Source organism: Ictidomys tridecemlineatus, chromosome X, assembly GCF_052094955.1.
Source record: "Ictidomys tridecemlineatus isolate mIctTri1 chromosome X, mIctTri1.hap1, whole genome shotgun sequence".
Classification (NCBI taxonomy): domain Eukaryota; kingdom Metazoa; phylum Chordata; class Mammalia; order Rodentia; family Sciuridae; genus Ictidomys; species Ictidomys tridecemlineatus.
The window spans coordinates 100861327-100889290 of NC_135493.1; the positions used below are offsets into that span (position 1 = coordinate 100861327).

The 27964-nt window shown below is 34.0% G+C and overlaps 1 protein-coding gene across 15 annotated transcripts in view; it reads left to right on the forward strand.

Moving 5' to 3' along the window:
• The window catches only part of Dmd (dystrophin), a 2094227-nt gene that overhangs the window by 713430 nt on the left and 1352833 nt on the right, over positions 1-27964 (forward strand). For all 15 annotated transcript variants that reach the window (XM_078034984.1, XM_078034996.1, XM_078034982.1 and 12 more), the window contains one exon: positions 508-683. In XM_078034984.1, coding sequence (XP_077891110.1) covers positions 508-683 — 176 coding nt within the window. The remainder of the gene's footprint in view (positions 1-507; positions 684-27964) is intronic.

Genomic DNA, 27964 nt, shown 5'->3' on the forward strand with positions numbered 1-27964 from the left:
ATATATATATGAAATTCACTACAGTTTATTCATATATGTGTATAGGATAGTTTGGCCAATTTAATTCCACCAGTATTTTCATTTTAAATTGTTAAGAATCTATTAGTAAACATCTGCAGTCTGCCACATGTTGGAATTTGCATCCAGATACTTGAGTAAAATTTCTGTAAATGTTGTAAACACTTTAAAACAATGTGGCATTATATATCAGAATAGCACCCTAAATTTTTCTCCTTTGCCCCTTTATTTCATATACTTTGACCAATAAATTTAAGAGACTCTAAATTTGCTTCTGGTTTTGAGATTTCCTTGCTTTGTTATTTTAGTCAACATAACGAAAATCAGATAAAACAATTTGATTTGGGTTCAGTATGGTGCTATTTTGATCTGAAGGTCAATCTACCAACAAGCAGGAACAGTTTCTCATTATTTTCCTTCACTACTCCAAGCAGTCTTTACTGAAGTCTTTCAAGCAATGTCTGACCTCTGTTTCAATACTTCTCACAGATTTCACAGACTGTCACCACCACTCAGCCATCACTAACGCAGACAACTGTAATGGAAACGGTAACTATGGTGACCACAAGGGAACAAATCCTGGTAAAGCATGCCCAAGAGGAACTTCCACCACCACCTCCCCAAAAGAAGAGGCAGATCATTGTGGATTCTGAAATTAGGAAAAGGTGAGAGAGCATTTCATTCATGGCTTTTCTCTCAGATGAAGTTTCATTGTAAAGCATGAAAACTCATTTTACAGCTGTTTTGATGGTGGTATTTTTGCTTAAACAGCATTTCTAAGTCTTCTTTGCCTATAATGCCAGTTAATTCAGTGAGAAAAATAATGAAGTAAGTTTTAAAATTTACCCAAGAAATCACTATCCCAACAATAACTGAATGCTTAATGAAAACGCTGTTTTCTGAATTAAAAGAAGAAACCACAGGCAACATACTGCAATGGATACATTTTAATACTGAAAGTGTCATTTTTTTCTTATAAATGGACTGCCTGTTCAGTCCTTAGTTTTGCAATAAGTTGTCTTTCTTGCAGTAATAGAAAGTGCATTTTCATGAAGAAGTATACCTCTAATAGATGAGATCCATTCTGCTAGTTTATGAGAACATAATGTCTCAAGCTGCACATCCTAAATCAGGAGTAATTACAGAACAGATTTCCTGTTCTTTGATATTTATAAAGTCTTATCTTGAAGGTGCTAGAATTTTTAACTGATCTTTTTGTGGATATTTTCAACTAGATATTTTAGATAAGTTAGGTATTATGTAAATCTGTGGATATATTAAAATGATGGCAATAAAATTTCATAAAAGCAAAGCTAGCATGAAAATCATAAAAATGGTACAATTTTCATTTTATTCCAGTTATTGTAATTCTAAGATGAAGAAAGAACATTGAAATATGCTTCATTTTTCTAAGCAGCATATGTTCAGGAACGCATGGAACACTTGACATTAGAATTTGCGTATACCAGGGAGTAGAAGTATGGGAAGAACACATACCTAAAAATAGTGTGTCAGATGTTCTAAGCAAAGAAAAAGAAACATCTAGAAAAGTTATTTGAATGTATTATTTAGGACTCCTCCATTTATTCATAACTTATGACCTCCTATTTCAAAGTAAATCATTGGGCCTTATCTTCCTTGGTAGTGTCTGCTTGATGGAACAAATTCTGTAGTCCAAGGGTCAGCAACTAAGGCCTGCAGGCCAAATCTAGCCTATAGATTTTGTATGGATCATGAGCTAATAATTGGTTTTACATTTTTAAATTGCTGAAAATAACCAAGAGAAGAATATATTTTGTAATATATTCACATAATTATGTAATATTTCAATGTCTATAAGTGAAAATTCCGTGGAACACAGCTGTACTTATTCAAACATGTTCTATCTGTGGTTGTTTTCACATTACAAAGTAGTGTTAGAAGAACTGTAACAAATTGTACAGTCCAGAGAGCCTAACATATTTACTGTCTGACCCATCATTAAAACAAAAATTTTTGGTCCTTGCTATAGTCAAATGGTTCTCAAACTGAATGTTATCATTCAGTTTTGGGCAACAAATTCCATGTACTGTACTCATGATGGTAGCTTAAATGTTAATGCTTATTGGTGGAGGAAAAAACAATAATGGCACAAACAAATCAGTAAAGCTCTTACTGAATTTACTTTTTATTAATCCTAGTAGGATATACATTCATTTATTTAACATCAAATTAAATACTTGTCTATAGACAATGCTTAGTTTGAACATGGATTTATGGATATTTTTTAAGAATTCAACAACTTTCCAATAGTTCTTCAAACTGAGTACAACCTAGATGCCTACTCCTCTGAATGCCTTCAGAGATTGTCTCATACAGAAAGCAACAAAGCAAGTTGACCCATGTCAGTCTGTTTTCCAAAGGCTTATTTTTAGCTCTTGTTTTGACAATTTATTTGGTTACAAATGTTTATTTTGACTTGTTTTGTTTTCAGGACATTTGCTAGTTGTGAAATACTTTGTCTCCTAAATTCTTTTTGTATCATATGTTCTTAGTAGTTGTTGTAATTGCTAGAATTAGAGGTCCAATTTGGAATATAAAGATTCCTTAAATAAAAACTAATACTTTGGAGGACTCATAGTGTGCTCAGCACTAGATTCAATGATTTAAGTTCATAGCATTTATTCTTCCCAATAACCCAATATACACATGGCTATTATTAATTCACATACAACTATAGAGTACCTGAGCTAAAATTTCAATTATGGTGGCTAGGCTACAGAATCTGAATTGTGTAATAAAATAAATCTTTATTATGTATATGACTCAGGTGATCTTATTTCTTGGTTTCCCTTGAAGCTACCCAATTATACCTATTGTCCCAAGGTAGTTTTATTTAGCACTAACTTTCAAATGTGTCCTGTTTTAGATAGCATAATCATGTGGATATTCTATCTATGACTCTAGATTGATGTATTTAGACTGAATAAAGAGAGCTAACATTTAGAAATGATTAACTTCAGTAATTGCTAATTGTCTATAGGATGGAATCTGGTTAAAATACTGTAACAGTTAAAAAGGCTACATGGAAAATGACATCTTATGTTAGCTAGTATCCTGCTCTCATTTCATGTGAGAACCACTAGCATTTCATTGTGAATACCATAATTTTGACAATTTATTAAATTAATTTCTTTAAAAAATCATGTCATCTTTCAGTTACTATGACACACCAGTCATCCCCTTACCATGCTTCACTTGACTTGTTTTTCTCTCTACCTTATTCATATTGGAGTATCTCATAAATCCTTCTTTTTTCCCTTCTGACTTCTTTATCTGAATAATCTCCTTTCATTGATTCAAGTCTGGTTCTAAGTGACTGACTCTCATATCATAAAACTTTATATTGACTGTCTCCCTCAAATTTCAGCTTTAAAGTTCAAAAGTTATGATTTGGGTATTACCATTTCTACACCCAGCTGTTACCTCCATGTTAGATTTTTATTGCCCCAAATTGACCATATACACTTGTACGTTGCACATATATTTTAGCTATAATTCATACCCTTGGTATCTAAAGAAGTAGCAAATATTGGAAAAATCACGTCCTTTGGAATCAGAATTACTCAGGTTTGAAATTTGCCTGTTTAATGACTAGTTTGTGATCTTAGGAAAATTACTTAAGGTCATGCTTCAGATTCAATATTCTCGCTTTATAAAAACACTGAGGATTAAGTATGAATCATTAGATATGGTGGCTATAACAAAATATGCATTCAAAAAATGCAGTATTTTCTGGTTGTTTAGTTATGGTAGGAGTGGAGGAGATGGTGAAATTAGTATATGTGAAAGTGATGGTGGTAAAATGATAGGTACTAGAGGTGATGATAATGGAGTTTGTGTTGGAGATAGTGAATATGTAGAATTGGTGAAAAGAATCCCATAGTAAACATTATCTCAAACTGTGTTAGCTTTTCATTTCTGTGACCAAAATATTTACAAGAGCAATTTACAGGAGGGAATATTTATTTTGCCCCATGGTTTCAGAGGTCTCAGTCCATAGTTGGTGGAGTCCATGACAGAAACATCATGATGTAAGGGTATGAAAGAGAAAAGCTGCTCTTCTCATGGCAACCAGAGGCAGATAACTCACACACACACACACACACACACACACACACACACACACACACACACCAGGGATAGTCCACTAAGGCCTGCCTGGCGACCTAATTCCTTCAGCTGTGCCCCATCTGTCTACAGTTATTACATAGTTGAACATTCAACTTATTAATCCATCAAATGGATTAATCCACTAATGAGTTTCAAGCTCTCAAATTTATTCATTTCCTAAAAGTCTCACTTCTGAACCTGGCTGCAATGGGGACCATGTTTTCAACATGAGCTTTGGGTGACATTGCAGATCAATACCATAACACAAACTTTAAAAATATATCAAATACCTTCTAGTTTTCTTCTTCACATTGGAATATATCACCTACTTTTCCAGTTCCATTGACCTCTTTCTCTTCTTACTTATTATTATTATACCATATTATTGGGCAGGTGCCATCATTTCAGTTATTTTTCTGATCATAATGAGTGCCTAACTCTATAACATAAGCCATTTACCTCATTATGGTAAGGCTTCTTCCCCTTTCTAATTAATCTCCATAAAATTAATTTATCAATATTGCCTTTATGCTGTCCCTTTAGATATGAAATGCCCATATTTTAATTACCTCCAAAACATCACAAAAAACACAAGTTTATGTCTAGCTTCTCCAAGAGCTTTTCACTTCTGCTAGTACATTATGTTTCGTTCATTTTGGCATATGCTTTAATGCCATTCACACAAAATCTCCCAACACCAATTACAAATAGAGATCCTGTTATTATATTTATTTATGTTTTACTTAAACTTTATTTTAGTTAGTACCACACATGCAATAAATAACCAGTAAATATTTGTTGAAAGAGTGAATGGCACAGTTCAATTAATTAAAGTAACTATTATTTAACATTCCAGTACAATTTAAGAATTTTACGTAGCTCTTCATGAAATTTTTAAAATAAATGCATGATCATTCTAATATTCTTTAAAAATTATAATTTTACCCATTAGGATATCATTATTTAATCAAAACTATTAAGGGATTTAGAATGCAGCTTTGTACTATAGTTTCTTAATTATCTAGGGTACGTCTAATTGATTCCTTAATAATTCTATTGTTTCTACAAATGCAGTATTTATTGTATAAATTGTGCTCTTTTTACTAAGAATTACAAACATCTTTGATTTTGGGTCACAAGGTAATGATTTCTAACATTAAATTATCCTATATTTCAGTGATATTATTTTACATACAGGTAATTATCAGCGTATGGAACTCAGACTATGTTAAAAATAGATCTATTATCTGGTTAACAGGCATTTATCCAGGAGATTAGTTCATAATCATGTGGTAGTTATTTTTTAGAGATTTTTCACAAAAAACTTCATTTACATTTTTGTACTAACCAGGTGAAACCTATGGCAAATTAAATAGATTTTTAAAAATAAATGCCAGTTCAAGAAATAATTTCCCCAAGTCAAGTATTAATAAATGAACATCTTTGACCTCAAGGATATTCCTGAAGCATTTAGAAATACCTATATTCTCCTCATGTGTTTTTCTCATCTCCAGAATAAGCAGAGTATAAGTGTGCTTTCTTTTGCCATGTCCTACATTCATACTTAATGATAGAATAAATTGGCTGGACTATAGACCTAAATTATTCTTTTATATTCTATTTTTCAGTTGTTGATTCTTATGTCATTTTCTTTTTATAGTTGCAGCCCAGGTCAAAATAATTAGTGTCATATCCTTGGAAAGATTGATAAGTATTAGATAAACATTCTTGTTTTGGAATTTTATCGCATTCATGCCTAAAACATTACTATTTTAACTTGGATCTACAAATTAAAAATCAGGAAGATATACATTAAAAACAGCAACTTATTCAGAGAATCAAATTAAATGATTAATCTATGAGCTATTTTTTTTTAATTTCTGTGATAAATTGATCCTAAAATACCTGGGGTTTTGGACTAACTAATGACATTTTGCTCTGTGGCAAGGCCCAGAAAAACAAAACATTTTAGATGATTTACTTCTTTTTTCCTAAGGAAACTAGCCTTGTCCGATTACAGGTTAATTGAGGTCTTGAAAGGTTAAATAACTTGCTTTCAGTTGCAAAATAAAAACTAGTGCTGAGTCTCCTCATTTCCATTCTAGTGTTATAGCTACAAAACCTTGCATTTTATAGTTAAATGACCTTGGTCATAAACTCAAATTTAATTCAGAACCTATTTTTGATGAAGAATAGAAACCTACATACTATCTTCAGATCCTCAGAGATAATTATCATTTTAATGTTTTAAAAATTATTTTGTCATATAGGTCAAAATAAGTACATAATCATGTTTTGAAGAATGTAGTAATATGAATTCTAGAGACAAACTAAGGAACTCGAGAGTATGTAGAGAAGGAATACTCAAAGTGCAATGTATCAAACAGTGAACAGCTCCCATGCGACTTGGGAGCTTGGTTGAAATGCAGATTTGGGGGGCCTTTCCAAACCAGATGTATCAGAAACTCTGCTAGTGGGCCAAAGAATCTTTTACAAGCTCTGCAGTTCCTTGTGATACACCATCAAGTTTGAGAACACTTGTATAACTACACTGGTTCTCATACTTTAGGACATATCAAAGTTACCTAGAAGGTTTATTAAAAGATAGCCTCAAGGCCCCCTTCAGATTTTTTGATGGTTGGTCTGGAGTGGGACACTAGATTTTCAATGTCTAACATGTTCCTGAATGATGGTGGTGCTGCTGGTTCAGGGCCTATATTTTGAAAATCAGCTCAGTAGGAAGCTCTGTTACAACTTGACTTCTTATTTACTTTCTCCATACCAGACCAAATACAGGGACTATCTACTACAGTTAGTCCAAGTGATGCCATTGTTCCTTCTTATGATTTTATTCCTGATTTATGTTGCAATGATCTTATTCAGATGACGGTTTCATCTACTAGGTACAAAGCTTCCCTGGGCTTGAGTCCATTTCTTACTCCTGATCTGGCATGGGATCTTCTGTATAGTCGATGACTAATGGGTGTTTTCCAACATGTCAAAAAAGTTTTGGTGTTCTGTTATACAATAGGGTGTCCACAGTTAACGATAATAATGTATATTTCAAAATAGGTAGAAGAGAGAATTTTGAATGTTCTTCCTACAAGTAAATGAAAAATATTTGAGGTGATGGATATGCTAATTACCCTGATAGGATAATTACACAATGTATAAATGTATTGAAACAGCAATTATACCCCAAAATATAAACAATCAGTATATCTATTAAAAATTTAAAGAAATGCAGTATAATGGGAACTGGTCCTATGAGATACTACATATAGCTCTGAATATCTAGCTATTGCAGCTGTATGAAAATGTACTGTTTCAGAATGTAAGGCATTAAAAGAAACCAACAAGCAGGAAGACAGAGCCACATTCCCAGAGCTGTAATAGGTATGGTTTGGTTTGTTTTCTGAATGAGGAAAATGATAATTATATTTACTTATTCATGTACAAGAAGAAGCATAGTTGAGTGTGAGCAAAGCCAAGTTTTATTCAGAAGATCTCTATTCCCTTACTTTTGATTCTTTCCTTCACCCTTCATTCTGTATATCAAGCACTGAAACTGCTCTCAGCAAGGTCACCAGAGAGCTTCTTAATTGCCAGCTCCAAAGGTCACTCTTCAGTTCTTATCCTTCTTGACCTTTGTGCTGTGCTTGACAGTGATGATTAGTCCTTTCTTGATTTTTTTTCCTTCCCCTCAGTTTCTGGGACATCGTTCTCTCCTGTTTCTTTTCTCCACCTGCTTTTCTGACTGTGTCTTGTCAATCTCCTCTTCTTATCCCTTTAATGTCAGTTTCCACAAGACTCACATTTTGATTTCATTTTCTTTTTGTGGCCCTTTCTTTTCCCAAGCAATATTATTAATAATCTTTGCTTTATCAGTCATATATATCATCTAATTCCAAAATTAATATTCCTAGCTCACCCTTACCCCTGATGTTCATACCTGTATAATACAAATGCTTATTGGCTAAGTATACTTGGATTTCTTACAAGAATCAGAATGTGGCTCTTTAGTTGGGATTGGACAAATCTAGAGTCATTTACATGATAGTCTTGAAGAATGCTGCCCCTAGACTTGCATAATCAGCATCCTATGCAGCCATTCACAGTTGTCTTGTTATCAGCCACATCACTAAATCCCTCTTCAGATATATCTGTTAAATTCTCTTTAATTTATTCCTTCCTCTGCATCAATACTGGCTTCTGATAATTTTCTGCATGAAATTCTTAACTGGTTTCTCTGCCACTAGTCTCACCTTTCTTATCCATACTCTTCACATACTCTTCACAATTTCCTGGGAGATATCTAAAAATGCAATTTAATTAGATCATTCCTCTGCCCATAATTCTTGAAATGCACATCATAGAATTCCTTTATGATCTTCCACTGCCTAAATCTCTAGCTTCACTTCCTTCTCCCCTGTCTTTTTTTAATATTCTAGTGATACTCAAAATAGTTTGAAAACTGTTTATTACCAGTCCATAATTAGATAAGGAACTTGAGCTGAATATAAATCAATGCACTGTTTCCTCCATCAAGAAATTTGGCAATTAAAAATAAAATCAGATGGAATAGTGTGCTTAGTGACTTAATTGATTAATTCTCTGGTGAAAACTCCTTTCCTCTCATAGACCAGTAAACAACGGTTCACAGACTGTCCACAGACTACATTTGGAGTGGCACTACCCTACACTTCAATTTTAATTAACTACTCTTTGATCTCCCAAAGTTCTATATTCTCCAAGGCTGCTGTTTCTCTTTTCTATGTTCTCTTTACCTAAGATTCTTTTTTCATAACTTTCCTTTTTCTATTTCTATATTCCTTGCCTCCCAACTGACTACCTTGTCTCTGAGAAAGTAATATCCCAGGCATTTCTCAGCTTTTTAAATATTTCCATTAAAACACTTTCCAAAATTGTATTATAATAACTCCTTTTGTAATCTTGTATTTTTGGTTATCTTTTTTTAGGTCAGTAATCATTTATTTTCATCTTTAAACTGCAGTGTATTTTCCAGAAGTTAGCACATAGTGGGTATTGGGTGACTCTCCATTGGATATTGAACAGATATTTGTCAGAATTTTGCCATAGTCATGTTAGTAAAACAGAAGTTACTTTAGGTGTTTCAAAGAGAGGAGACATAATACTGGGTATTGATTAAGCAGGTGATAGGGAATTTGGAAGCAACACAGGAGATGGAGAGGCAACTTCAAACATTGTCAGCATCAGAAAGCTACTAAGATTCCAGAGCTGGAGTAACAACAGTATAAGCCAAGTTATGTGACCAGAGCCCAAGGGCTGGGCCTTCTAATAGGAATTTAAACACAGTTAAGACTGCCAGGTGAGAAATTAGACTGGGAGCAGGGGGCTATTTAGAGAAAACTGAGTTACTAATTATTAATTTGAAGAGTTATCTTCTCATTACTACATTTACATGATAATAGAAAATGTTATTTTTACTCTGGCATCTTCTGTGAATATTCTTACTACAGTGTTTTCTAATTAGAAATCTGTATCTGTGTAAGTGAGCATACATGCCACCACATAGATACAAAATGATGAATGTCTGCTTTGGACTGAATTGAGTCCTTCCAAAATTGACTCAGTGGAACTCCAATTCTCAGTGTGGGATGGTATTTGGAGATAGAGTTTTTGAGACTTAGAGTTAAATGAATTCATGTTGATGGGCTCACCATGAGTGTATTAGGACTCATATAACAAGAGACTTTGGAAAATGTGCTTGCTTTCTCCCTACCATGTGAGGACCCAGCAAGAAAGAAGCCATCTTCAAGCTAGACAGCAGACTCTCACCAGAAACTGACCCTACTTGGACCTTGTTCTTAGAACTCTAGCCTATAAAACCATGAGAAATAGATGTTTCTTACTTAAGTCATTCAGTATTATATTATGGCAGCCCAACTGACTAAGAACAGGCTTTGTAAAGCAGTGAGATTTACTTTGTGTTTTAAGTAAAGTTCATAGAGATGCTCGCTAAAAGAAGTAGATGGATTGAAACAGGTCATGGTGCCAGGGAAGTGGCAGTGGGGCAGTAAGAACACATCAGATTTAAATGGCTTTCCACATTGCACTAGATAGTTTCTGAACCCTGACTAGAAGTTATTTAAACTTTAAAGACCCACAACATAAAAGCATGTTGAAGTTCTTTAAACTCAGCCAGCTTTCACACTGAGAGTGTTTAAAGTTTAAATTGCCTCCCACAGGGTCCAAGGCACATCCAGTATGTGGTGGGTTTCTTTGAATTCTTCTGTAGTCAGTAGGAGTCCACAGAATTTCAGAAAGAAAGTCACAGCAACATTTGTTTCCATGCTAATTTTTCTAATCACTCAACCAAGAACTAATGAACCTCTATGATTTGTAAAGTACTCCAGTTGCTATGACTGTGAACCTCCCTTACGTAAGTCTTCCCTCAGAAAGCTTACATTCTAACATAAACTAAGTCATGAAACAAAAACTACCAATAAGATATTAGAAAGTTTCAGGGAAGAAAAGCTCACTCTGGCTTGACAGTTGGACATGGAAGGCTCCTGTGAAATTAGTATCTGTGGAGAGGCATGAGACTGAAGATGATCCAAAATAATAATTCAAATACAGAGGACAGTTCATACACAAACACAGCTTACATAGGATTGTAAGCATTTTTGCTTGCCTTACAGCAGAAGTATGGTTAAAGGAAGTATATGATAGGTTGGTTGAAAAGGTATCTTGGGTTCATATAAAGAAAGGAATGCCAAACTAAGGAGTATAGACCTTAATCTTCTAAGTCATGGAGATCCAGTGCTCTTTAATGCGGTGGGGGAGGTGTGATGGAGAGAGACTCTCACAATGCAGTATGGCCAATGTGAATAATACCGTTTAGCTCTCACTTGAGAGTTGGAAGCAGCCATCTTCCCTTCACTGTGTACAGCAGGACAGAGGTCAGCAAATTTTTCTCTGCAGGGATAGAGAATAAATATTTTAGTACTTCTGTACCATACAGTTTCTTTTCCAATTGTTCAAGTCTGCTGCTGTAGCTAGAAAGTAGCCATAAGCATATTAAATGAGTGAGCATGGATGTATTCCAATAAAATTTTATTTACAAAAACAGTTGGTGGGCCATATTTGTTCGTTGGATCATAATTTGCTAATTCCCGCATTGAAGGGTAAAATGAATGAAATTATTTTACCGTTGATATTTTTTCTTTGTTGTTTTATTTTATCTTTGTTTTAGCTGTGTTTGAAACTTTTATTCTTGTCATTTCAATAATGACTTTTTTTCTTAACCTTATGAGTCCTTAACAAAATAACACTAAACCAAATATGACCACCCTCACACATGAGAAAGTTAGAAGTGGCTTAAACCCAATTAAGAAATGTTCCTAGAAGTACTAGTCACTGTAATTAGCATGTATGTGGCTCTGACCATATATTACCCTCTCTTATCAGCATTTTGTGCATATTAATTTATTGGGGTAGGGAAAGAAAGTAGAATTTTAATTATTGATTTGACCCAGTTATCCTACTTATTGGTATATATCCAAAGGATTTAAAATCAGCATACTACAGTGACGCAGCCATATCAATATTTATAGCTAAGCTATGGAGCCAACCTAGGTGCCCTTCAACAGATGAATGGATGAAGAAGATATGGATGTAACTGGAAATTATCATGCTATGTGAAATAAGTCAGTCGCTAAAAGTCAAAAGGTAGGATGTTTTCTCTGATATGTGCAAGATGATCCAAAAATGGGGTGAGGGTAAAAAAAAAGATAGATGAAAGGTCAGTAAAGCAATGAAGTAAAGGGAGGATGATTGGGGTAGAGAAAGAAAGTAGAATGAATCTGACTTTCCTGTGTATGTATATTAAACACCACAGTGAATTCCAATATCTTGTACATCCAAAGATACTAATTAAAAAAAAATAAAAACTATAAGTAAATAGCAGAAAAATCAGAGTATCAGGAATGAAACAGGGATAGAAAAAGGAAGGGGAGAGGAAGAAGTATTGGGGACTGAATGAGAGCAAATTATATTCCATGTTTTTATTATTATGTCAAACGGAATCATATTGTCATGTATAATTAAAAGGAAACAATAAAAATATTTCAAACTTAGGAGTCATCTTCAGCATTAAGGCATGAATGAAAGTCTCATATAATTGAGCTATTTTTTCTAAACATAAGACTTCTTATGTCCAGGTGTTTTAACCTTATCATATAATGCCATAAGTAACAAATGGCCTTTGTCATATATGCTTCATGTTAGTTCTGATGTCAGAAAATACATGAATAGATTGTACTTGGAGGAATTGTAGAAAATTAAGGAAGACTCCATAATGAAAACAAATTTGGAAAAGTATTTTATAATACCATGAGGGCATACATTATGCAACTCAGGATCATAGTTTAGGTTAATGAAGAGTCATGTCCTGATGTTAGAGATTCCAGTCAAATTTTAACATAATCCAAAAATGGCACACTTGTAACCACTGAACAGTACTATACTGTATAGCAACAAACCAGAATTTCATGTTAAGTTTCTTTTCTTAAATATGTGTTTCCCTTTCATTTGGAACAAAATAAAACTAGTAGAGTGGAAATCTTCAGATTCAGGTAGACCTGGTTTTTAACTTTAACTCCATGTTTCACTGTGTAAAACTAAAGGAGTTCTCTAAAGTTTTCTGTTCATGGTCTACCTGTGAAAATGAAAACGACTGATAGTTTTCAGAGTCCAGAAAATACCACTAGATTATTTGAATTATGCATATCTCCCCAAAGTGCAGACTTATTTTCTCAAGAGATTCTATTTATAAGACTTCAAGATGTATGTATATATGTGTCAAAATGGCTGAAAGCATTTTAACTGTGCATTTAAAGATGTCTTACTAACATGTTCTTTGTACACCATTTTATCTGTATCTTTGGACATTTTATGTTTATGTAAGAAACCTCCCATGAAAAATCCATTTGTCATAATGTTATCATAATGTAGATAAGAAAATGAAAGAGAAGCCAAACTGATGAATAAGCAAGGTATGAAAGGGAATGTGCGCCCTCTAGTGACCCACATTTATTTCTCACAAGGACATTTACAGCTTTTCTTTTAGGTTTCATCATTTTAAATAAACTTCAAATTTGATTTTGAAATAAATGGCTCAGGATTTTCAAGTGAAGCATATTACATTGTAGGAACATAGATTTATTACTGTGACAATATTCCATCTATCACTTAAGAGAATATTTCTATTAACCTGTGTTAAGATGATTTTCTTGCACAGAACTGTGTTTCAAAGGGATTTTCAATTTATTCAACATGAAAAATAAGCTTGGAGCATCTGTGGCTTAGCAACATTTTATTTCCAAACCTCTGGGTCATGAAGTTTTTGTCCATGTGCATTCACACTCCTCGGCATTATAACTAATTCATTTCCTATAGCTAGTTCTGACATCTTAGAATTCAGGGGATTTCCTTATTTTTTAATTTTTAAGGGAGTTTCTGTGAAAGTTATATGAACAGAAAATGTAAAAGCGAGTTCTTTGAAACCATGTCAAACTCTAGAAATAGACATTACCAATGTATTTCAAAATGATTAATATGTGATATCAATTTGAGGTAGGAAAATTATTTGAAAGTAATTTTTATCGTTAATATATTTTGGTGGTTATATATTTTTCAAAGAAGAAATATTTTTCAGAAGTTTTCTTCTGTTCAATGCAATCAACTATGCTAGATGTACAAAGATTAATACTAAAGAGAGTTCTGGTATTAATAGCTTAAAAAAATTAGCCACTGAGTTTGTATCCAAGGGCATATATCTTAAAAGGCAATATTCATTAAACATATAATTTAGTACACCACAATTAACAATATAGAATATGTGCAATTTTATGGACAATATTTTATGTTTGGAATAGACTTCATATTTTGAGGCATGCGCTAAATAGGCATATTTTAGAATAAGGTAAACCACACAGAAATGGATTTTTTACTGTCTTTTAAAGATGTATTTCAGTGCAATCTGGAATCATTAAATTTTACTGTACTGAAACATTATTTTATGAGTAATGTGCTAAAATTTGCACATATAAAACTAAAAAATACATTTAAGACCATGCAAACATAAGGAATTGGTTGCTTGATAGGAATGTTGATGTAGCAGTTTATACTAACTGAAGATGGTATTCTTACTTATATATCATATTGTCTTAGGTGCTATGCAAACTGTTAAAAGGAATTTTAGGCTTCTTATTAGGCCTTGGAATTTAAACATCCTTGGATTTTATTTGATTGCTACATGAATGGACTAATGTGATTAGAATATCAAAGCCACAAAATAAGCAAAACTGACCTCAGCTTTGTGTTTTAGGTCAAATCTCTTTAATTAGAGGTGCAAGTATATACACATGCATTATTGTTAAAAAGTACTGCAAGTTTTTACATCATGACCAGATATTTAAATAAAGGACAGAGAAATTAAGTAATTTTCCCAAAAATTCAGCATAATGATCAGAGATTAAAACAAGGCACCTTATGGTTCAGTGTATTTTTTAATGCATAATATTTCCTTTATATTTATAATACATTTAAGCATGTACACTAAAAAAATGCACACACATCCATCACGAATATTAAAATATATAAGACAATAATTTGGCTCCCTATCTTCATTCCTTCCACTATGAAAAAAATCACATGATACACACATCTCTATATGGGTGTGTTTGTGTATAAACTATCTAGATTGGGGAGGGCTATTTATCTAAATGTTGGCTTGTTTTTATTGTGCTTAAGTAAGATTTTCATTTGTAATCTGTATTTACAATTTAACAGTTGTCATGTACTTAGAACATCTCAAAGTTCTACAAATATTTTTAGCATTAATAGAGTTTATACTAAATTTCATTTGATATTTTATAAGAACAGTCTGATTCATATTCAACTTGTATCCTACTTATTCATTTTTAAAAGCAAACATTGTAGAGGAAACAGGGAAGAACTTGCCTTTTTCCAGAAAGGAAGTTTAAGGGGAAAGAGTGATGAGAAGGTGATCAAGAAAATTACCCAGAATAATTGCATCTTGAACTTTGTCTTGGAAGATGAATAGGAGTTCATGAGGTACTATGGGGTCTATGAAAATGAAACATATCATTTTATAAACAGCTGATGAATAAAAATGACTAGGGGCTGAGGTTGTGGCTCAGAGGAAGAGCACTTGCCTAGCATGTGTGAGGCACTGGGTTCGATCCTCAGCACCACATACAAATAAAATAAAGGTATTGTGTCCACCTACAATTAAAAAATAAATATTTTTAAAAAAGAAAAATTATTATTGAAAATAGAACAAAGTTTTGAAATTTTTGCCCCCCAAATATTCATTCCTTTATTAATACTAACAAAAACAAATTATGTATATTAAATCTTGCTTTGTAGATAATGAAAATATATATTTAAAATTTGATTTGATAAATTACCTGGTGTCGCCTAAGAGCCCTGGGACTCTGCATGAGTTATCATGTTTCACAAGTGTCTGAACTTTACTTCCAGGCTTATAAGGATAAGTCTCATAGGTATTTTATGAAATTCTATGTGCGAAGATATTTAAGTATGTAAAGTGGCCATTTATAAATGGAGATCACTAATCAAATTAGTTAAGTCTGAGAGCTTAGAGGATTTCCTCTTTCAAAGTTTACTCATTTGGGAATGATGAGTTCCAAATGGTAAATTGAAAGTGACTGAAATGAAATTTATATAAATGTGTCATCTTGGCTTACTATTTTACATAGCATTCACTGTAAAGATAATCCAAACCAAATCAATGTCCATTAAGAAGCTCCTCTAACATACTTAGCATAGTTATTATGTAACACAAGATCCACACAATGGTATACTGTTCATAATTCAAAATTGACGACTTTTTAAACTGCAAGTATTTGTTTCTCTAGATCTTTGGGATGTTTTTCTGTACTTTTATCTTTTAGTTTAAATGTTTATATGCACAGCAAGGTATAATTGATCTGATTTGGATCATCTTTATGGGAAATTCACCTATATGAGATTAGGTCCATTTGTGCAACACATTTTTTAGGGAAAATTTGACTTTCTGAATATTTGATATATGTGTACCAAGCCTTTTGATATTTTTGAAACTTCCTATAGTTTGAAATTTTAGGTTACACTTTTAGCTCTAGACCAACCAAAAAATAAAATGTTTTTCTAATTTAAGGAGAGCTTTCAGAAAATGGAAGATTTCTATTTTGGGCAGCATTTTTTTCTGCACTGGAGATTGAACTCAGGGATGCCTTACCACTGAACTACACCCCCAGCACTATTTGTTTTTGAGACAGGGTCTCACTAAGATGCCAAAGCTGTCCCTGAACTTATGATCCTCCTGCCTCAGCGTCCCACATCATTAGGATTACAGGTGTGTGCCACAGTTCCACTTTTGGAAAGCCTTTTTGAACAATAATTCTGGTTTAGTAATAAATTATTTTTGCACAAAAGAACTCAAACACATGGTTGCCTTGTGCTGTGGGATTTAGCAAATTTTAGTTTTAGGAGTTAGCATTGGGTACATTTGTCAAGAAGGGGAAATTGTCACTTTACTGTTAGTCATAATAGAGTAATAAAAGTAAAATTTTAGTAATATAGGTACAATTTTAGTAATAAAGGTAAAATTTTAAGATGAACAGAGGATGGAGTATATGCATCAATAATTATAATAGAAAGAATTATTTGTGAACAGAGAATATAAAGTCATAATTTTCTTAGCAGATTAATGATCTTTTAAGTTGATTAAAGTTAGACTATATAGAAGGGATAAGAACCATGATGATAGACATACACTGATTGCAAAGTGTATTAGAAGAATATGATAAGAATAAGCAATATTTTTGGGGGGAAGGCTGATTCTGAGGGCATAGAGGCCAGTTATTAGCAATTTACCATGTATCAGTTCATTTACGAGGAAAAAAGAATGAGTGAAGTAATTTTATGAAGAAGGGAAAATACATGCACAGAATCCATAAAATAACTTATCAGTGTTTTCTGGGAGCAGTTTTAGGAAAGTAACTTATCTTAAATTCATGATTAGATACCTAGTCTCAGGTAATAAAAAGTTTTATAGAGAAAATCACAAGCAAAGCACTGGGAAGAGTAGATAACACCTAATTTATAATCATGCATAGGTTTAAATTAGAGGGGTCTGTTAATTTGACAGGCATCTCAGTAAACATCTGAACAATATTCTGTAGCAGTGGAAAATGTGAGAACTACATGACATACCATAGAAAGCAATGAAGAAAGCTGCCAAATTGATAAGAAATAAATGTACAATTGTTGCTTAGAAGCCAGGGTCTGAGTAGGATCCCAAAAAGAGACTGTGCTCATTGTGCAGTGGAAATGTCACCAAGCCTAAGCACTGAATGTAGGGCATTGGCACTCAGTGAGAGTGCATGGGAGGCCTTTTGAAACCCTGCTTCTGCTTTCCCTTCACCCTTCCTTCTTCAGTGCTGGCAGTAAAAAATGGGGACGTCTACTGGCACTATACAGGATGGGAAACAATGCTAGCAGCTGACACTTAACTCCCAGAACTCTAAGGAATGGTGTTGAATGTTAGATGTTGGAGTGTAGGTGGATTGAAAGTTACATTGGGACTAAAGATTTAAGTAAAGAAATCAGAGTGATGGTTAAAGTAACAGTCACAAACAGAAGTAACAGAAGAAAAAAAGATTAAGTCATGAATAGTTTGCATATTGAATCATGTAAGAATAGGGTTTATCTTCCACCTGTTTCCTTAGGAATCAAGATGTCACAATGATGATAGACAAAAATGATTCCAACATTGGGAATAGTATAAACTCATTTATATTTTGTTTCATTCCATTTTGGAAAGGAAGTGTGACATATTAAACTATGTGTCTATGCATACTTCTTCCTAGGCAAAACACTTTACTCAAAACTACACTAGCAATATTTGGAATCCTTTATTAAAATGTGTAAATTAAAAATGGGGTGTAATCATGCTCTACAGCATCCATATGTGAAAGGGAAGTTCAAGCACCTGGTGCAATCCCTTTTCAAATTTATAAAATCAGACCAAAAAAATTGAATGAGAAAAGACTTCTTTTGTAGAATTTTACATTCTGTTGCCTGAATTGATCTGAATTAGTAGAACTACATGCCAACTGGTGTCTAGGCCTCCCTTAAAATCTTCTCAGAACAGCAAGCAGACGGTTACCATGGTGTTGACTCCACAAAGCCTTCTTTGTGTGGAGATAACCAATTTACTTGGCAGAGCCTCCAGTCTAGAAGCTGATTTAATCCTAATTCACTGAAAAAGGTGTTTTTTAAAAAATTATCTTGAAAAAAAAGTCCTAGTGTGAGCTGAGCCCCAGTTCTCTAAAAGCTTTTATCAAATAGATACTTTGCTAAACCAAACTCCTAGATAATGTACACTGATATATTAATACCATATCTGGCACACAGTAAGCAATTGGTATATAGTTTGTGTCAGAAAAAAAGACATATTTGAACTTTTTAAAAGGAAACATATAATTTCACATTTTGTTCAGAAAGATACATGTCTAAAAGTGTTATAAAATATCTTGGATAAAAAAAATCTACTTCCTAACTGAATATATATCCTTGTTTATTATGTTTCTTTTCATTGGTTAGAAGAGGCTATAGAGCTTGATTATGACATATGCATACAAGACTAACACAATGCTAGGTTTAATGGAAAGCTTTCTTGAACAGACCTGAGTTCTCCATGCTGTAATGCTAGCATGGAGTGAGTCAAGTTGGGTTTTCACAGAGGAATAGGTGAAAGGGTACAATCTTTCCTAGAGAGTGTCAATCAAAACAATATAAGATAAAATTTAGTGTGAATTTTATGGTGATTGGTGCAGGTTCATTTTTCATATTCATGAGTCAGATTATTTTGTGCGTAATTTAACCTGATTAATTTAAAAGTAATGAATTTGATCAAAATGGTGAAAATGAATTATATTAACAGATTAAGTTTTTAATACAGTAAATGTCCATTGGGCAGGTGGTTAAAAGTCAGTGATGGATTTCTGTCCATTGGAGCAAGGACAAAACTTAAGTAAAGCTCTTGGGCATCCTAAAAACCTTGAAGGGAAATTTGTATCTAGAAGAAATGCTTTAAAAAGGACAAAGTAGTTTGTTTCTTTATTCTAAGAGAAATGTAAAAGTCTTTGATTTAATAAGTGAAAATAAGATGATTAGGTATATATATTTTTTAAAATGATGATTTTTGATACTAGTACATAGGATAGAAAGTTCCAGAAAGACTGTCCAGAGACCAACTGAGAATCAATTATTGCAGCAATTTTGTTACATTTAATGGCAGCACAAATTAAGGTACTGGCTGTGGAGACTGTGAGAAGCAGATATTAAGGATATATAAAATGTGTGATAGATTAGACTTTGCATTTTATTAAATGTGGGAAGAAAGGATATTTTATTCTACACAAGCTGCTGTAACAAAATACTATATAACTGAGTACCATATAAGTTAACTGATCCCAGATTAGAATATAGTGGAAACACCCTGAACAGCAGAAATTTCCTTCTCCCTTTTCTGAAGTCTGGGAAGTCAAAGATCAAGGGACAGCAAGTTTGTTGTTTGGGGAAGGAAGGTTGATACACAGATGTTGCCTTCCATGCCTTCACATGGCAGGAGAGAATATCTTTGGTCTTTTCAGCCCCCTTTAAGTGTACTATTTCCATTTATGAGTGTTCCACCCTTATGAACTAAATCACTTCTCAGGCCACATCTCTTAATCAGGAATTGGATAAACAGGAATTTTCAGTGGAGACAGACTATTAGCAGAGAGGATGGTAATAAACATGATAGATGGTGATGTCATTCAGAGATCTGAGAAATGCTGGTAGAGTTCTAGTTTGGGAGAAAATATCAAATATTAAGTCTTAACATCTAATTTTTAAAATTTTTATTCTAATTTGTTATATATGACGGCAGCACACAATGCATTACAGTTCATATTATACATATAAAGCACAATTTTTCATATCTCTGGTTGTATACAAAGTATATTCACACCATTGGTGTCTTCATACATGTTCTTATGGTAATGATGTCCATCTCATTCCACCCTCATTTCTATCCTCATGCCCCCTCCTTTCTTCTCCCACCCCTTTGCCCTATCTAGAGTTTGTCTAATCTTCCCATGCTCCCCCTCGTTACCCCACTAGGAGTCACCCTCCTTATATCAGAGAAAACATTCAGCATTTGTTTTTTGGGGATTGGCTAACTTCTCTTAGCGTATCTTCTCCAACTCCAACCATTTACCTGCAAATGCCATGATTTTATTCTTTTATTGCTAAGTACTATTCCATTGTGTATATATGCCACATTTTTTTAAATCCATTCATCTACTAAAGGGGATCTAGATTGGTTCCACAGTTTAGCTACTGTGAATTGCGCTGCTATAAACATTGATGTGGCTGTGTCCCTGACGTATGCTATTTTTAAGTCCTTTGGGTATAGACTGAAGAGTGAGATAGCTGGATCAAATGGTGATTCCATTCCCAATTTTCCAAGGAATCTCCATACTGCTTTCCATATTGGCTGCACCATTTTTCAGTCCCACCAGCAAGGTATGATAGTGCCTTTTTCCCCACATCCTTGCCAACACTTATTATTTTTTGTATTCTTAATAGCTGCCATTCTGACAGGAGTGAGATGAAATTTTAGAGTGGTTTTGATTTGCATTTCTCTAATTTACAGAGATAATGAACATTTTTTTCATGTATTTGTTGATTGATTGTATATCCTCTTCTGAGAAGTGTCTGTTCAGGTCCTTGATCCCATTGACTGAGTTATTTGTTTTTTTGGTGCTTAGCATGGTGAGTTCTTTATATACTCTAGAGATTAGTGCTCTATCTGATGTGTGAGGGGTAAAAATTTGCTACCAGGATGTAGGCTCCCTGTTCACCTCACAGATTATTTCTTCTACTGAGAAAAAAACTTTTTAGTATGAATCCATCCCATTTGTTGATTCTTGGTTTTAACTCTTGTGCTGTAGGAATCTTATTAAGGAAGTTGAGGCCTAATACCACATGATAGAGATTAGGGCCTACTTTTTCTTCTATTAGACGCAGAGTCTCTGGTTTAATTCCTAGATCCTTGATCCATTTTGAGTTAACTTTTATGCATGGTGAGAGATAGGGGTTCAGTTTCATTTTGTTACATATGGATTTCCAGTTTTCCCAGCACCATTTGTTGAAGATGCTATCTTTTCTCCAGTGTGTGCTTTTGGCATCTTTGTCTAATATAAGATAGTTGTAATGTTGTGGGTTAGTCTCTGTGTCCTCTATTCTGTACCATTGGTCTACCAACCTGTTTTGGTGCCAGTACCATGCTGTTTTTGTTACTATTGCTCTATAGTATAGTTTAAGGTCTGGTATAGCGATACCACCTGTTTCACTCTTCCTGCTTAGAATTGCTTTAGCTATTCTGGGTCTCTTATTTTTCCAGATGAATTTCATAATTGAGTTTCTATTTTTATGAAGAATGCCATTGGGATTTTGATCAGAATTGCATTGAACTTGTATAGTGCTTTTGGTAGTATGGTCATTTTAATAGTATTAATTCTGCCTATCCATGAGCAAAGTAGATCTTTCCATTTTCTAAAGTCTTCTTCAATTTCTCTCTTTAGGGTTCTATAGTTTTCATTGTATAGATCTTTCACCTCTTTTGTTAAGTTGATTCCCAAGTATCTTATTTTTTTTGAAGATATTGTGAATGGGGTAGTTTTCCTCATTTCCTTTTCAGAGGATTTGTCACTAATATATAGAAATGCTTTTGATTTATGGGTGTTGATTTTATATCCTGCTACTTTTCTGAATTCTTTTACTAGTCCTAGAAGTTCTGTTGTAGTTTTTTGGGTCTTCTAGGTATAGAATCATATCATCAGCAAATAGTGCTAGTTTAAGTTCTTTTTTACTATAGTTATTCCTTTAATTACTTTCATCTGTCTAATTACTCTGGCCAGTGTTTCAAGAACTATGTTGAATAGAAGTGGTGAGAGAAGGCATCCCTGTCTTCTTCCAGATTTTAAAGGGAATGCCTTCAATTTTTCTCCATTTAGAATGATGTTGGCCTGAGGCTTAGCATAGATACCCTTTACAATGTTGAGGTAAGTTCCTATTATCCCTAGTTTTTCTAGTGTTTTGAACATAAAGGCGTGCTGTATTTTGTCAAATGCTTTCTCTGTGTCTATCCAGATGATCATATGGTTCTTATCCTTAAGTCTATTGATGTGATGAATTACATTAATTGATTTCCATATGTTGAACCAACCTTATATCCCTGCCTGGGATGAATCCCACTTGATCATGGTGCATGATCTTTTTGGTACATTTTTGTATTCGATTTGCCAAAATTTTATTGAAGATTTTTGCATCTATGTTTATAGGAGATATTGATCTGAAGTTTTCTTTCTTTGAAGTATCTTTGGTTTTGGAATTAGGGTGATATTGGCCTCATAGAATGAATTTGAAAGTACTTCCTCTTTTTCTATTTCCTGAAATAGATTGAAGATTATTGGCAATAGTTCTTCTTTAAAGGTCTTGTAAAACTCAGCTGTATATCCGTCTGGTCATGTTTTTTTCTTGGTTGTTAATCTTTTGAGGGCTTCTTCTATTTCCTCACATGATATTGGTATGTTTAACTTGTGTATATCTTGCAGGTCATATGACTTCAGAAATTTATCAATGCCTTCACTATCTTCTATTTTGTTACAGTATAAGGTTTCAAAATAATTTCTAATTATCTTCTGTATTTCTGTAGTATCTGCTGTGATATTGCCTTTTTCATTGTGTATGCTAGTAATTTGGGTTCTCTCCCTTCTCCTCTTCGTTAGCATGGCTAAATGTCAATCTTATTTATTTTTTCAAAGAACCAACTTTTAGTTTTGTCAATTTTTTCAGTTGTTTCTTTTGTTTCAATTTCATTGATTTCAGCTCTGATTTTAAGTATTTCTTGTCTTATACTGCTTTTGCTGCTGATTTTTTCTTCTTTTTCTAGGGCTTTGAGGTATAGTGTGAGGTAATTTATTTGTTGACTTTTTCTTTTTTTAAGGAATGAACTCCATGCAATGAATTTTCCTCTTAGTAGTGCTTTCATAGTGTCCCAGAGATTTTGATATGTTGTGTCTGTGTACTCATTTACCTCTAAGAATTTTTTAATCTCCTCCTCCTTGTCTTCTATAACCCATTGTTCATTCAGTAGCATATTGTTCAGTCACCATGTGATGCAGGAATTTTTCTTCTTTATTTTATTGTTGATTTCCAATTTCATTCCATTATGATTGGATAAAATGCATAGTAGTATGTCCTTTGTATTTGCTAAGAGTTGCCCTGTGGCATAGAATATGGTCTATTTTTGATAAGGATCCATGTGCTGCTGAGAAGAAAGTGTATCTGCTTGATGCTGGTTGATATATTCTATATATATCAATTAAGTCTAAGTTATTAATTGTGTTATTGAGATATGTAGTTTCTTTATTCAACTTTTGTTTGGAAGATCTGTCCAGTGGTGTGAGAGGTGTGATAAGTCACACAACATTATTGTGTTGTGGTCAATTTGACTCTTGAACTTGAGAAGAGTTTGTTTGATGAACATAGCTGCACCATTGTTTGGGACATATATATTTATGATTGTTATGTCTTGTTGGTGTATGGTTCCCTTGAGCAGTATGTAATGTCCATCTTTATCCCTTTTGATTAACTTTGGCTTGAAATCTACTTAATTTGATATGAGTATGGAGACCCCTGCTTGCTTCCAAAGACCATTTGAGTGTTATAATTTTTCCTAACCTTTCACCTTCAGTCTGTGTATGTCTTTTCCTATCAAATGAGTTTTCTGTAGGCAATATATTGTTGGATATTTTTTTAATCCAGTATGCTAGCCTATGTCTTTTGATTGGTGAGTTTAAGCCATTAACATTTAGAGTTACTATTGAGACATGGTTTGTATTTCCAGCCATATTTTTTAAATTTTTGTTATTTAACTCTACTTGGTTTTCCTCTTTGATTAGTTTTTCTTTTAGTATACTATCTTCCTCTACTGGTCTTCATTGTTCTTTTCCTCTTCATGAAATGTTTTGCCAAGGATGTTTTTTAGTGCCAGTTTTCTAGCTGTAATTTCTTTTAACTTTTGTTTATCATGGAGGTTTTATTTCATCTTCAAATCTGAAGCTTAATTTTGCTGGATACAAGATTCTTGTTTGGAACCCATTATCTTTCAGTGTTTGAAATATGTTGTTACAGTATCTTCTAGCTTTCAGGGTCTGTTTTGAAAAATCAGCCATTATCCTAATTGGTTTACCCCTATATATAATCTGATTCCTTTCTCTGTGGTGTTTAAAATTCTCTCCTATTCTGTATGTTGGACATTTTTATTATAAGGTGTCTTGGTGTGGATCTTTTGTAATTTTGCACATTCATTGTCCTGTAGGCTCTTTGGATTTAGATTTCCATTTCATTCTTTATGTCTGGAAAGTTTTCTGATATTATTTCATTGAACAGATGGCTCATTCCTTTGGTTTATACCTCTATACCTCCCTCTATCAAAGTAACTCTTAAATTTGGTCTCTTTATGTTATCCCATAATTCTTGGACATTCTGCTCACATTTCTTATCTTTCTCACTGTGTTGTCAAGTTCTTTTCAAGATGATATACCTTGTCCTCGTTTTCTGAAGTCTTCTAAGTGGTCTACCCTGCTGGTGATCTTCTCATTTTTAATTTGGTTTACTATTTCTTTCATTTCCAGGATTTCTGTTTGTTTGTTCGTTTTTAATAACCTCTAACTCCCTGAAGAGGTGATCTTTTGTTTCTTGGATTTGTTTATGTAATTCATTGTCAAAGTGATCTTTTATTGTCTGTATTTGTTGTATAATGTCTTCCTTGAGACTCCAAAACATCTGATTCACATGTATCCTGAAATGTTTATCTGTCATTTTTTTCTGCTGTAGATTCTAATTCTTCAAATGATGTGTTGTCTTGCATTGTTTGTGGTACTTTCTTTCCTTGTCTTTTCATGTTGTTCCTTTCCAGCTCTGGAGACTGTTGTGTTATTGTTTTTACCGTATAGATTTGTAGCTCTTGTATAGTTCCAAGATCTCTCCTTTGTTGCTAAGAAAAATGTTAATAGTTCCAAATATCAACAATACATCATCTATGAGCCATTTTTTGTTATGAAGGCATTTATAATTAGTCTCTATATCTAAAAGCATTGGATTCAATTTTTATTTAAAATATAGTCAGTAGTTTCATAAAAGGTGTACAGTTTCTGGTGGTGTATAGAGAACTGGGGTAGGGCGTAGGATGTTATGTTAAGGGTGAAAGATGTGATAGTATGGGGTTAATGTATCTTAGCTACTTTGGAGGAGAACTCTAATAATGGGGGTTGGTAGCAGGAGAATAGACAGTAGGTATTTATGGTAGACAAATATGTGAGAGGACAATAGGATTCATAAAAAAATACATAAATGTGTTTAGTAAATTACACGCAGTAGAAATTGTAAAAATTAGGAGGTTGAAAGAGGAAGAGAGGGAGGATGAAAAATAAAAAGGAAAGAAAAAAGAGATAAAGAAAATAAAGAGGACTCGGGGTGTGGCTTAAGCGGTAGCATGCTTGACTGGCATGTGTAGCCTGGGTTCGATCCTTAGCACCACATACAAAACAAAGATGTTGTGTCTGCCAAAAAATAAAAAAAATAAACATTAAAAAATTATTTCTCTCTCTCTCTCTCTCTCTCTCTCTCTCTCTCTCTCTCTCTCTCTCTTTAAAAAAAAAAAAAAAGAAAAAAAAATGCCCTTTTAGAATTCTGTATTCTTCTCTTCCAGTAGGTGGAGTTGTCTATTCCAGCTTGTGTCTCTGCCCTCAGGGTGGTGGAAGTAACCAGTGTGAGAAGGCTCTTCCTCTCCTGCCTGAAGCCTCCCTGATCCTGGTCTCTCTGGGTTGCTCCCGATTTTTAGCCCCCTCCCCTCTCTTGCTTATCAGGTCTCAATTGCAGGATCTCTTGCTCATAGCCCTTGGTTCACCCAGGTGGGCAACACCCTGGTTGCTCTGAGTTCCTGATTGAGCACTGTTTGGTGCTGGATAGTCACTGCATTATCACAGCTGGGGAGAGGGGGAGTTGGAAACCAGCAACTTGTTCAGTTGTACTCCCCTCTGATAGCCACACCTACCAAAAGCAGGCGAGAAGGTTTTAAGTTATCACAGCTGGGGAGAGGGGGGATTGGGAACCATATATCTTTTCAGTTGCCTATTCATGATGTTAGCTACACCCACCAAAAGTTGAAGAGATACATTTTCCAAGATGGACACCCACTGTTTCCCACGCAGGGGTGTCTGGTGAGGTGGAGGGAGCTGGACTGTCCTTGTGCTGTGTCCAGAACTCGGTCCAGTGTTCTGCGCTGAAGTGGATTGTAGCCTGGTGTACTGCATCTTTGTAGAAGTGCTGACCAGGCATTTATGCTTAGCTGCCAAAGAGCCACAGGAGTGCTCAATCTCAGTCTGCTGAGGGCTCCTGGCACCTGGATTCCCACTGGCAAAGAGCGATTCTGCTTTCTGTGTGTTTTGCATTGTGTTTGTGTCTCTGGTGGATTTTGCGAAAATCTGCTGTTTGGGGTCCTGTCATATGCTCTGAGAAGCTGCAGTTTGTCAAGGCAAGCCCCTGTGGAGATGTCATCCAATTACTCTCTTGGAATCATGCACAGAGCAGCCAGAAACGGAATCTCCTCTACTCAGCCATCTTGGATCTGTCCTCCTGATTATTGATTTTAATTCTTGTGCTATAAGAATCTTATTAAGGAAGTTGGATCATAATCCCACATGATAGAGATTAGAGCCTACTTTTTCTTCTATTAGACACAGGGTTTTTGGTTTAATTGTAGGTCATTGATCCACTTTGAGTTGAGTTTTGTGCATGGTGAGAGGTAGGGGTTTAATTTCATTTTGTTGTAAAGGGATTTCCAGTTTTCCCGGCACCATTTGTTGAAAAGGCTATGTTTTTTTTCCAATGCATGTTTTTGGTCCCTTTGTCTAATATAAGATTATCATATTTTTATGGGGTAGTCTATGTGTCCTCTATTCTGTACCATTGATCTACAATTTTGGTGCCAATAACATGCTATTTTTGTTACTATCACTTTGCAGTATAGTTTAAGGTCTGATAAAAGTTGGAAAGATCTACCTTGCTCTTGGACAGGCAGAATTAATATTATCAAAATGACCATACTACCAAAAGCACTATACAGACTCAATGCAATTCCAATCAAAATCCCAAAGTCATTCTTTATAGAAATAGAAAAAACAGTATGGAATTCATCTGGAAAAATAAGAAACACAGAATAGCTAAAGCAATCCTTGACATCTGATATTAAAGAGGATTTTGCAATTTATAAATGGATACATCCATAAGGTAATTGGTTATAAGCTGTGGGGCTCAACAGAAATGCCTTTGAAATAGACATTATCAGTCATTGATAAATAGATTATAGTACAAGTTATGAGCATAAATAAGATTGCTGGTGAGAGAGAATTACATGGTTATGTAGAAGATGATTGTTAATGTACTAGGTCTTGAACTCCACTACATTCTAACACGATGGAGGAGGATCAGCAGCAAAGAAAAAATAATAATCATCGATTATAGAAATAGAAGGCAAATTAGATTAGAGGGGTATCATGGAGGCAAATGAAGGAGAATTTCTAAAAGCAGTATTGTCAATAGT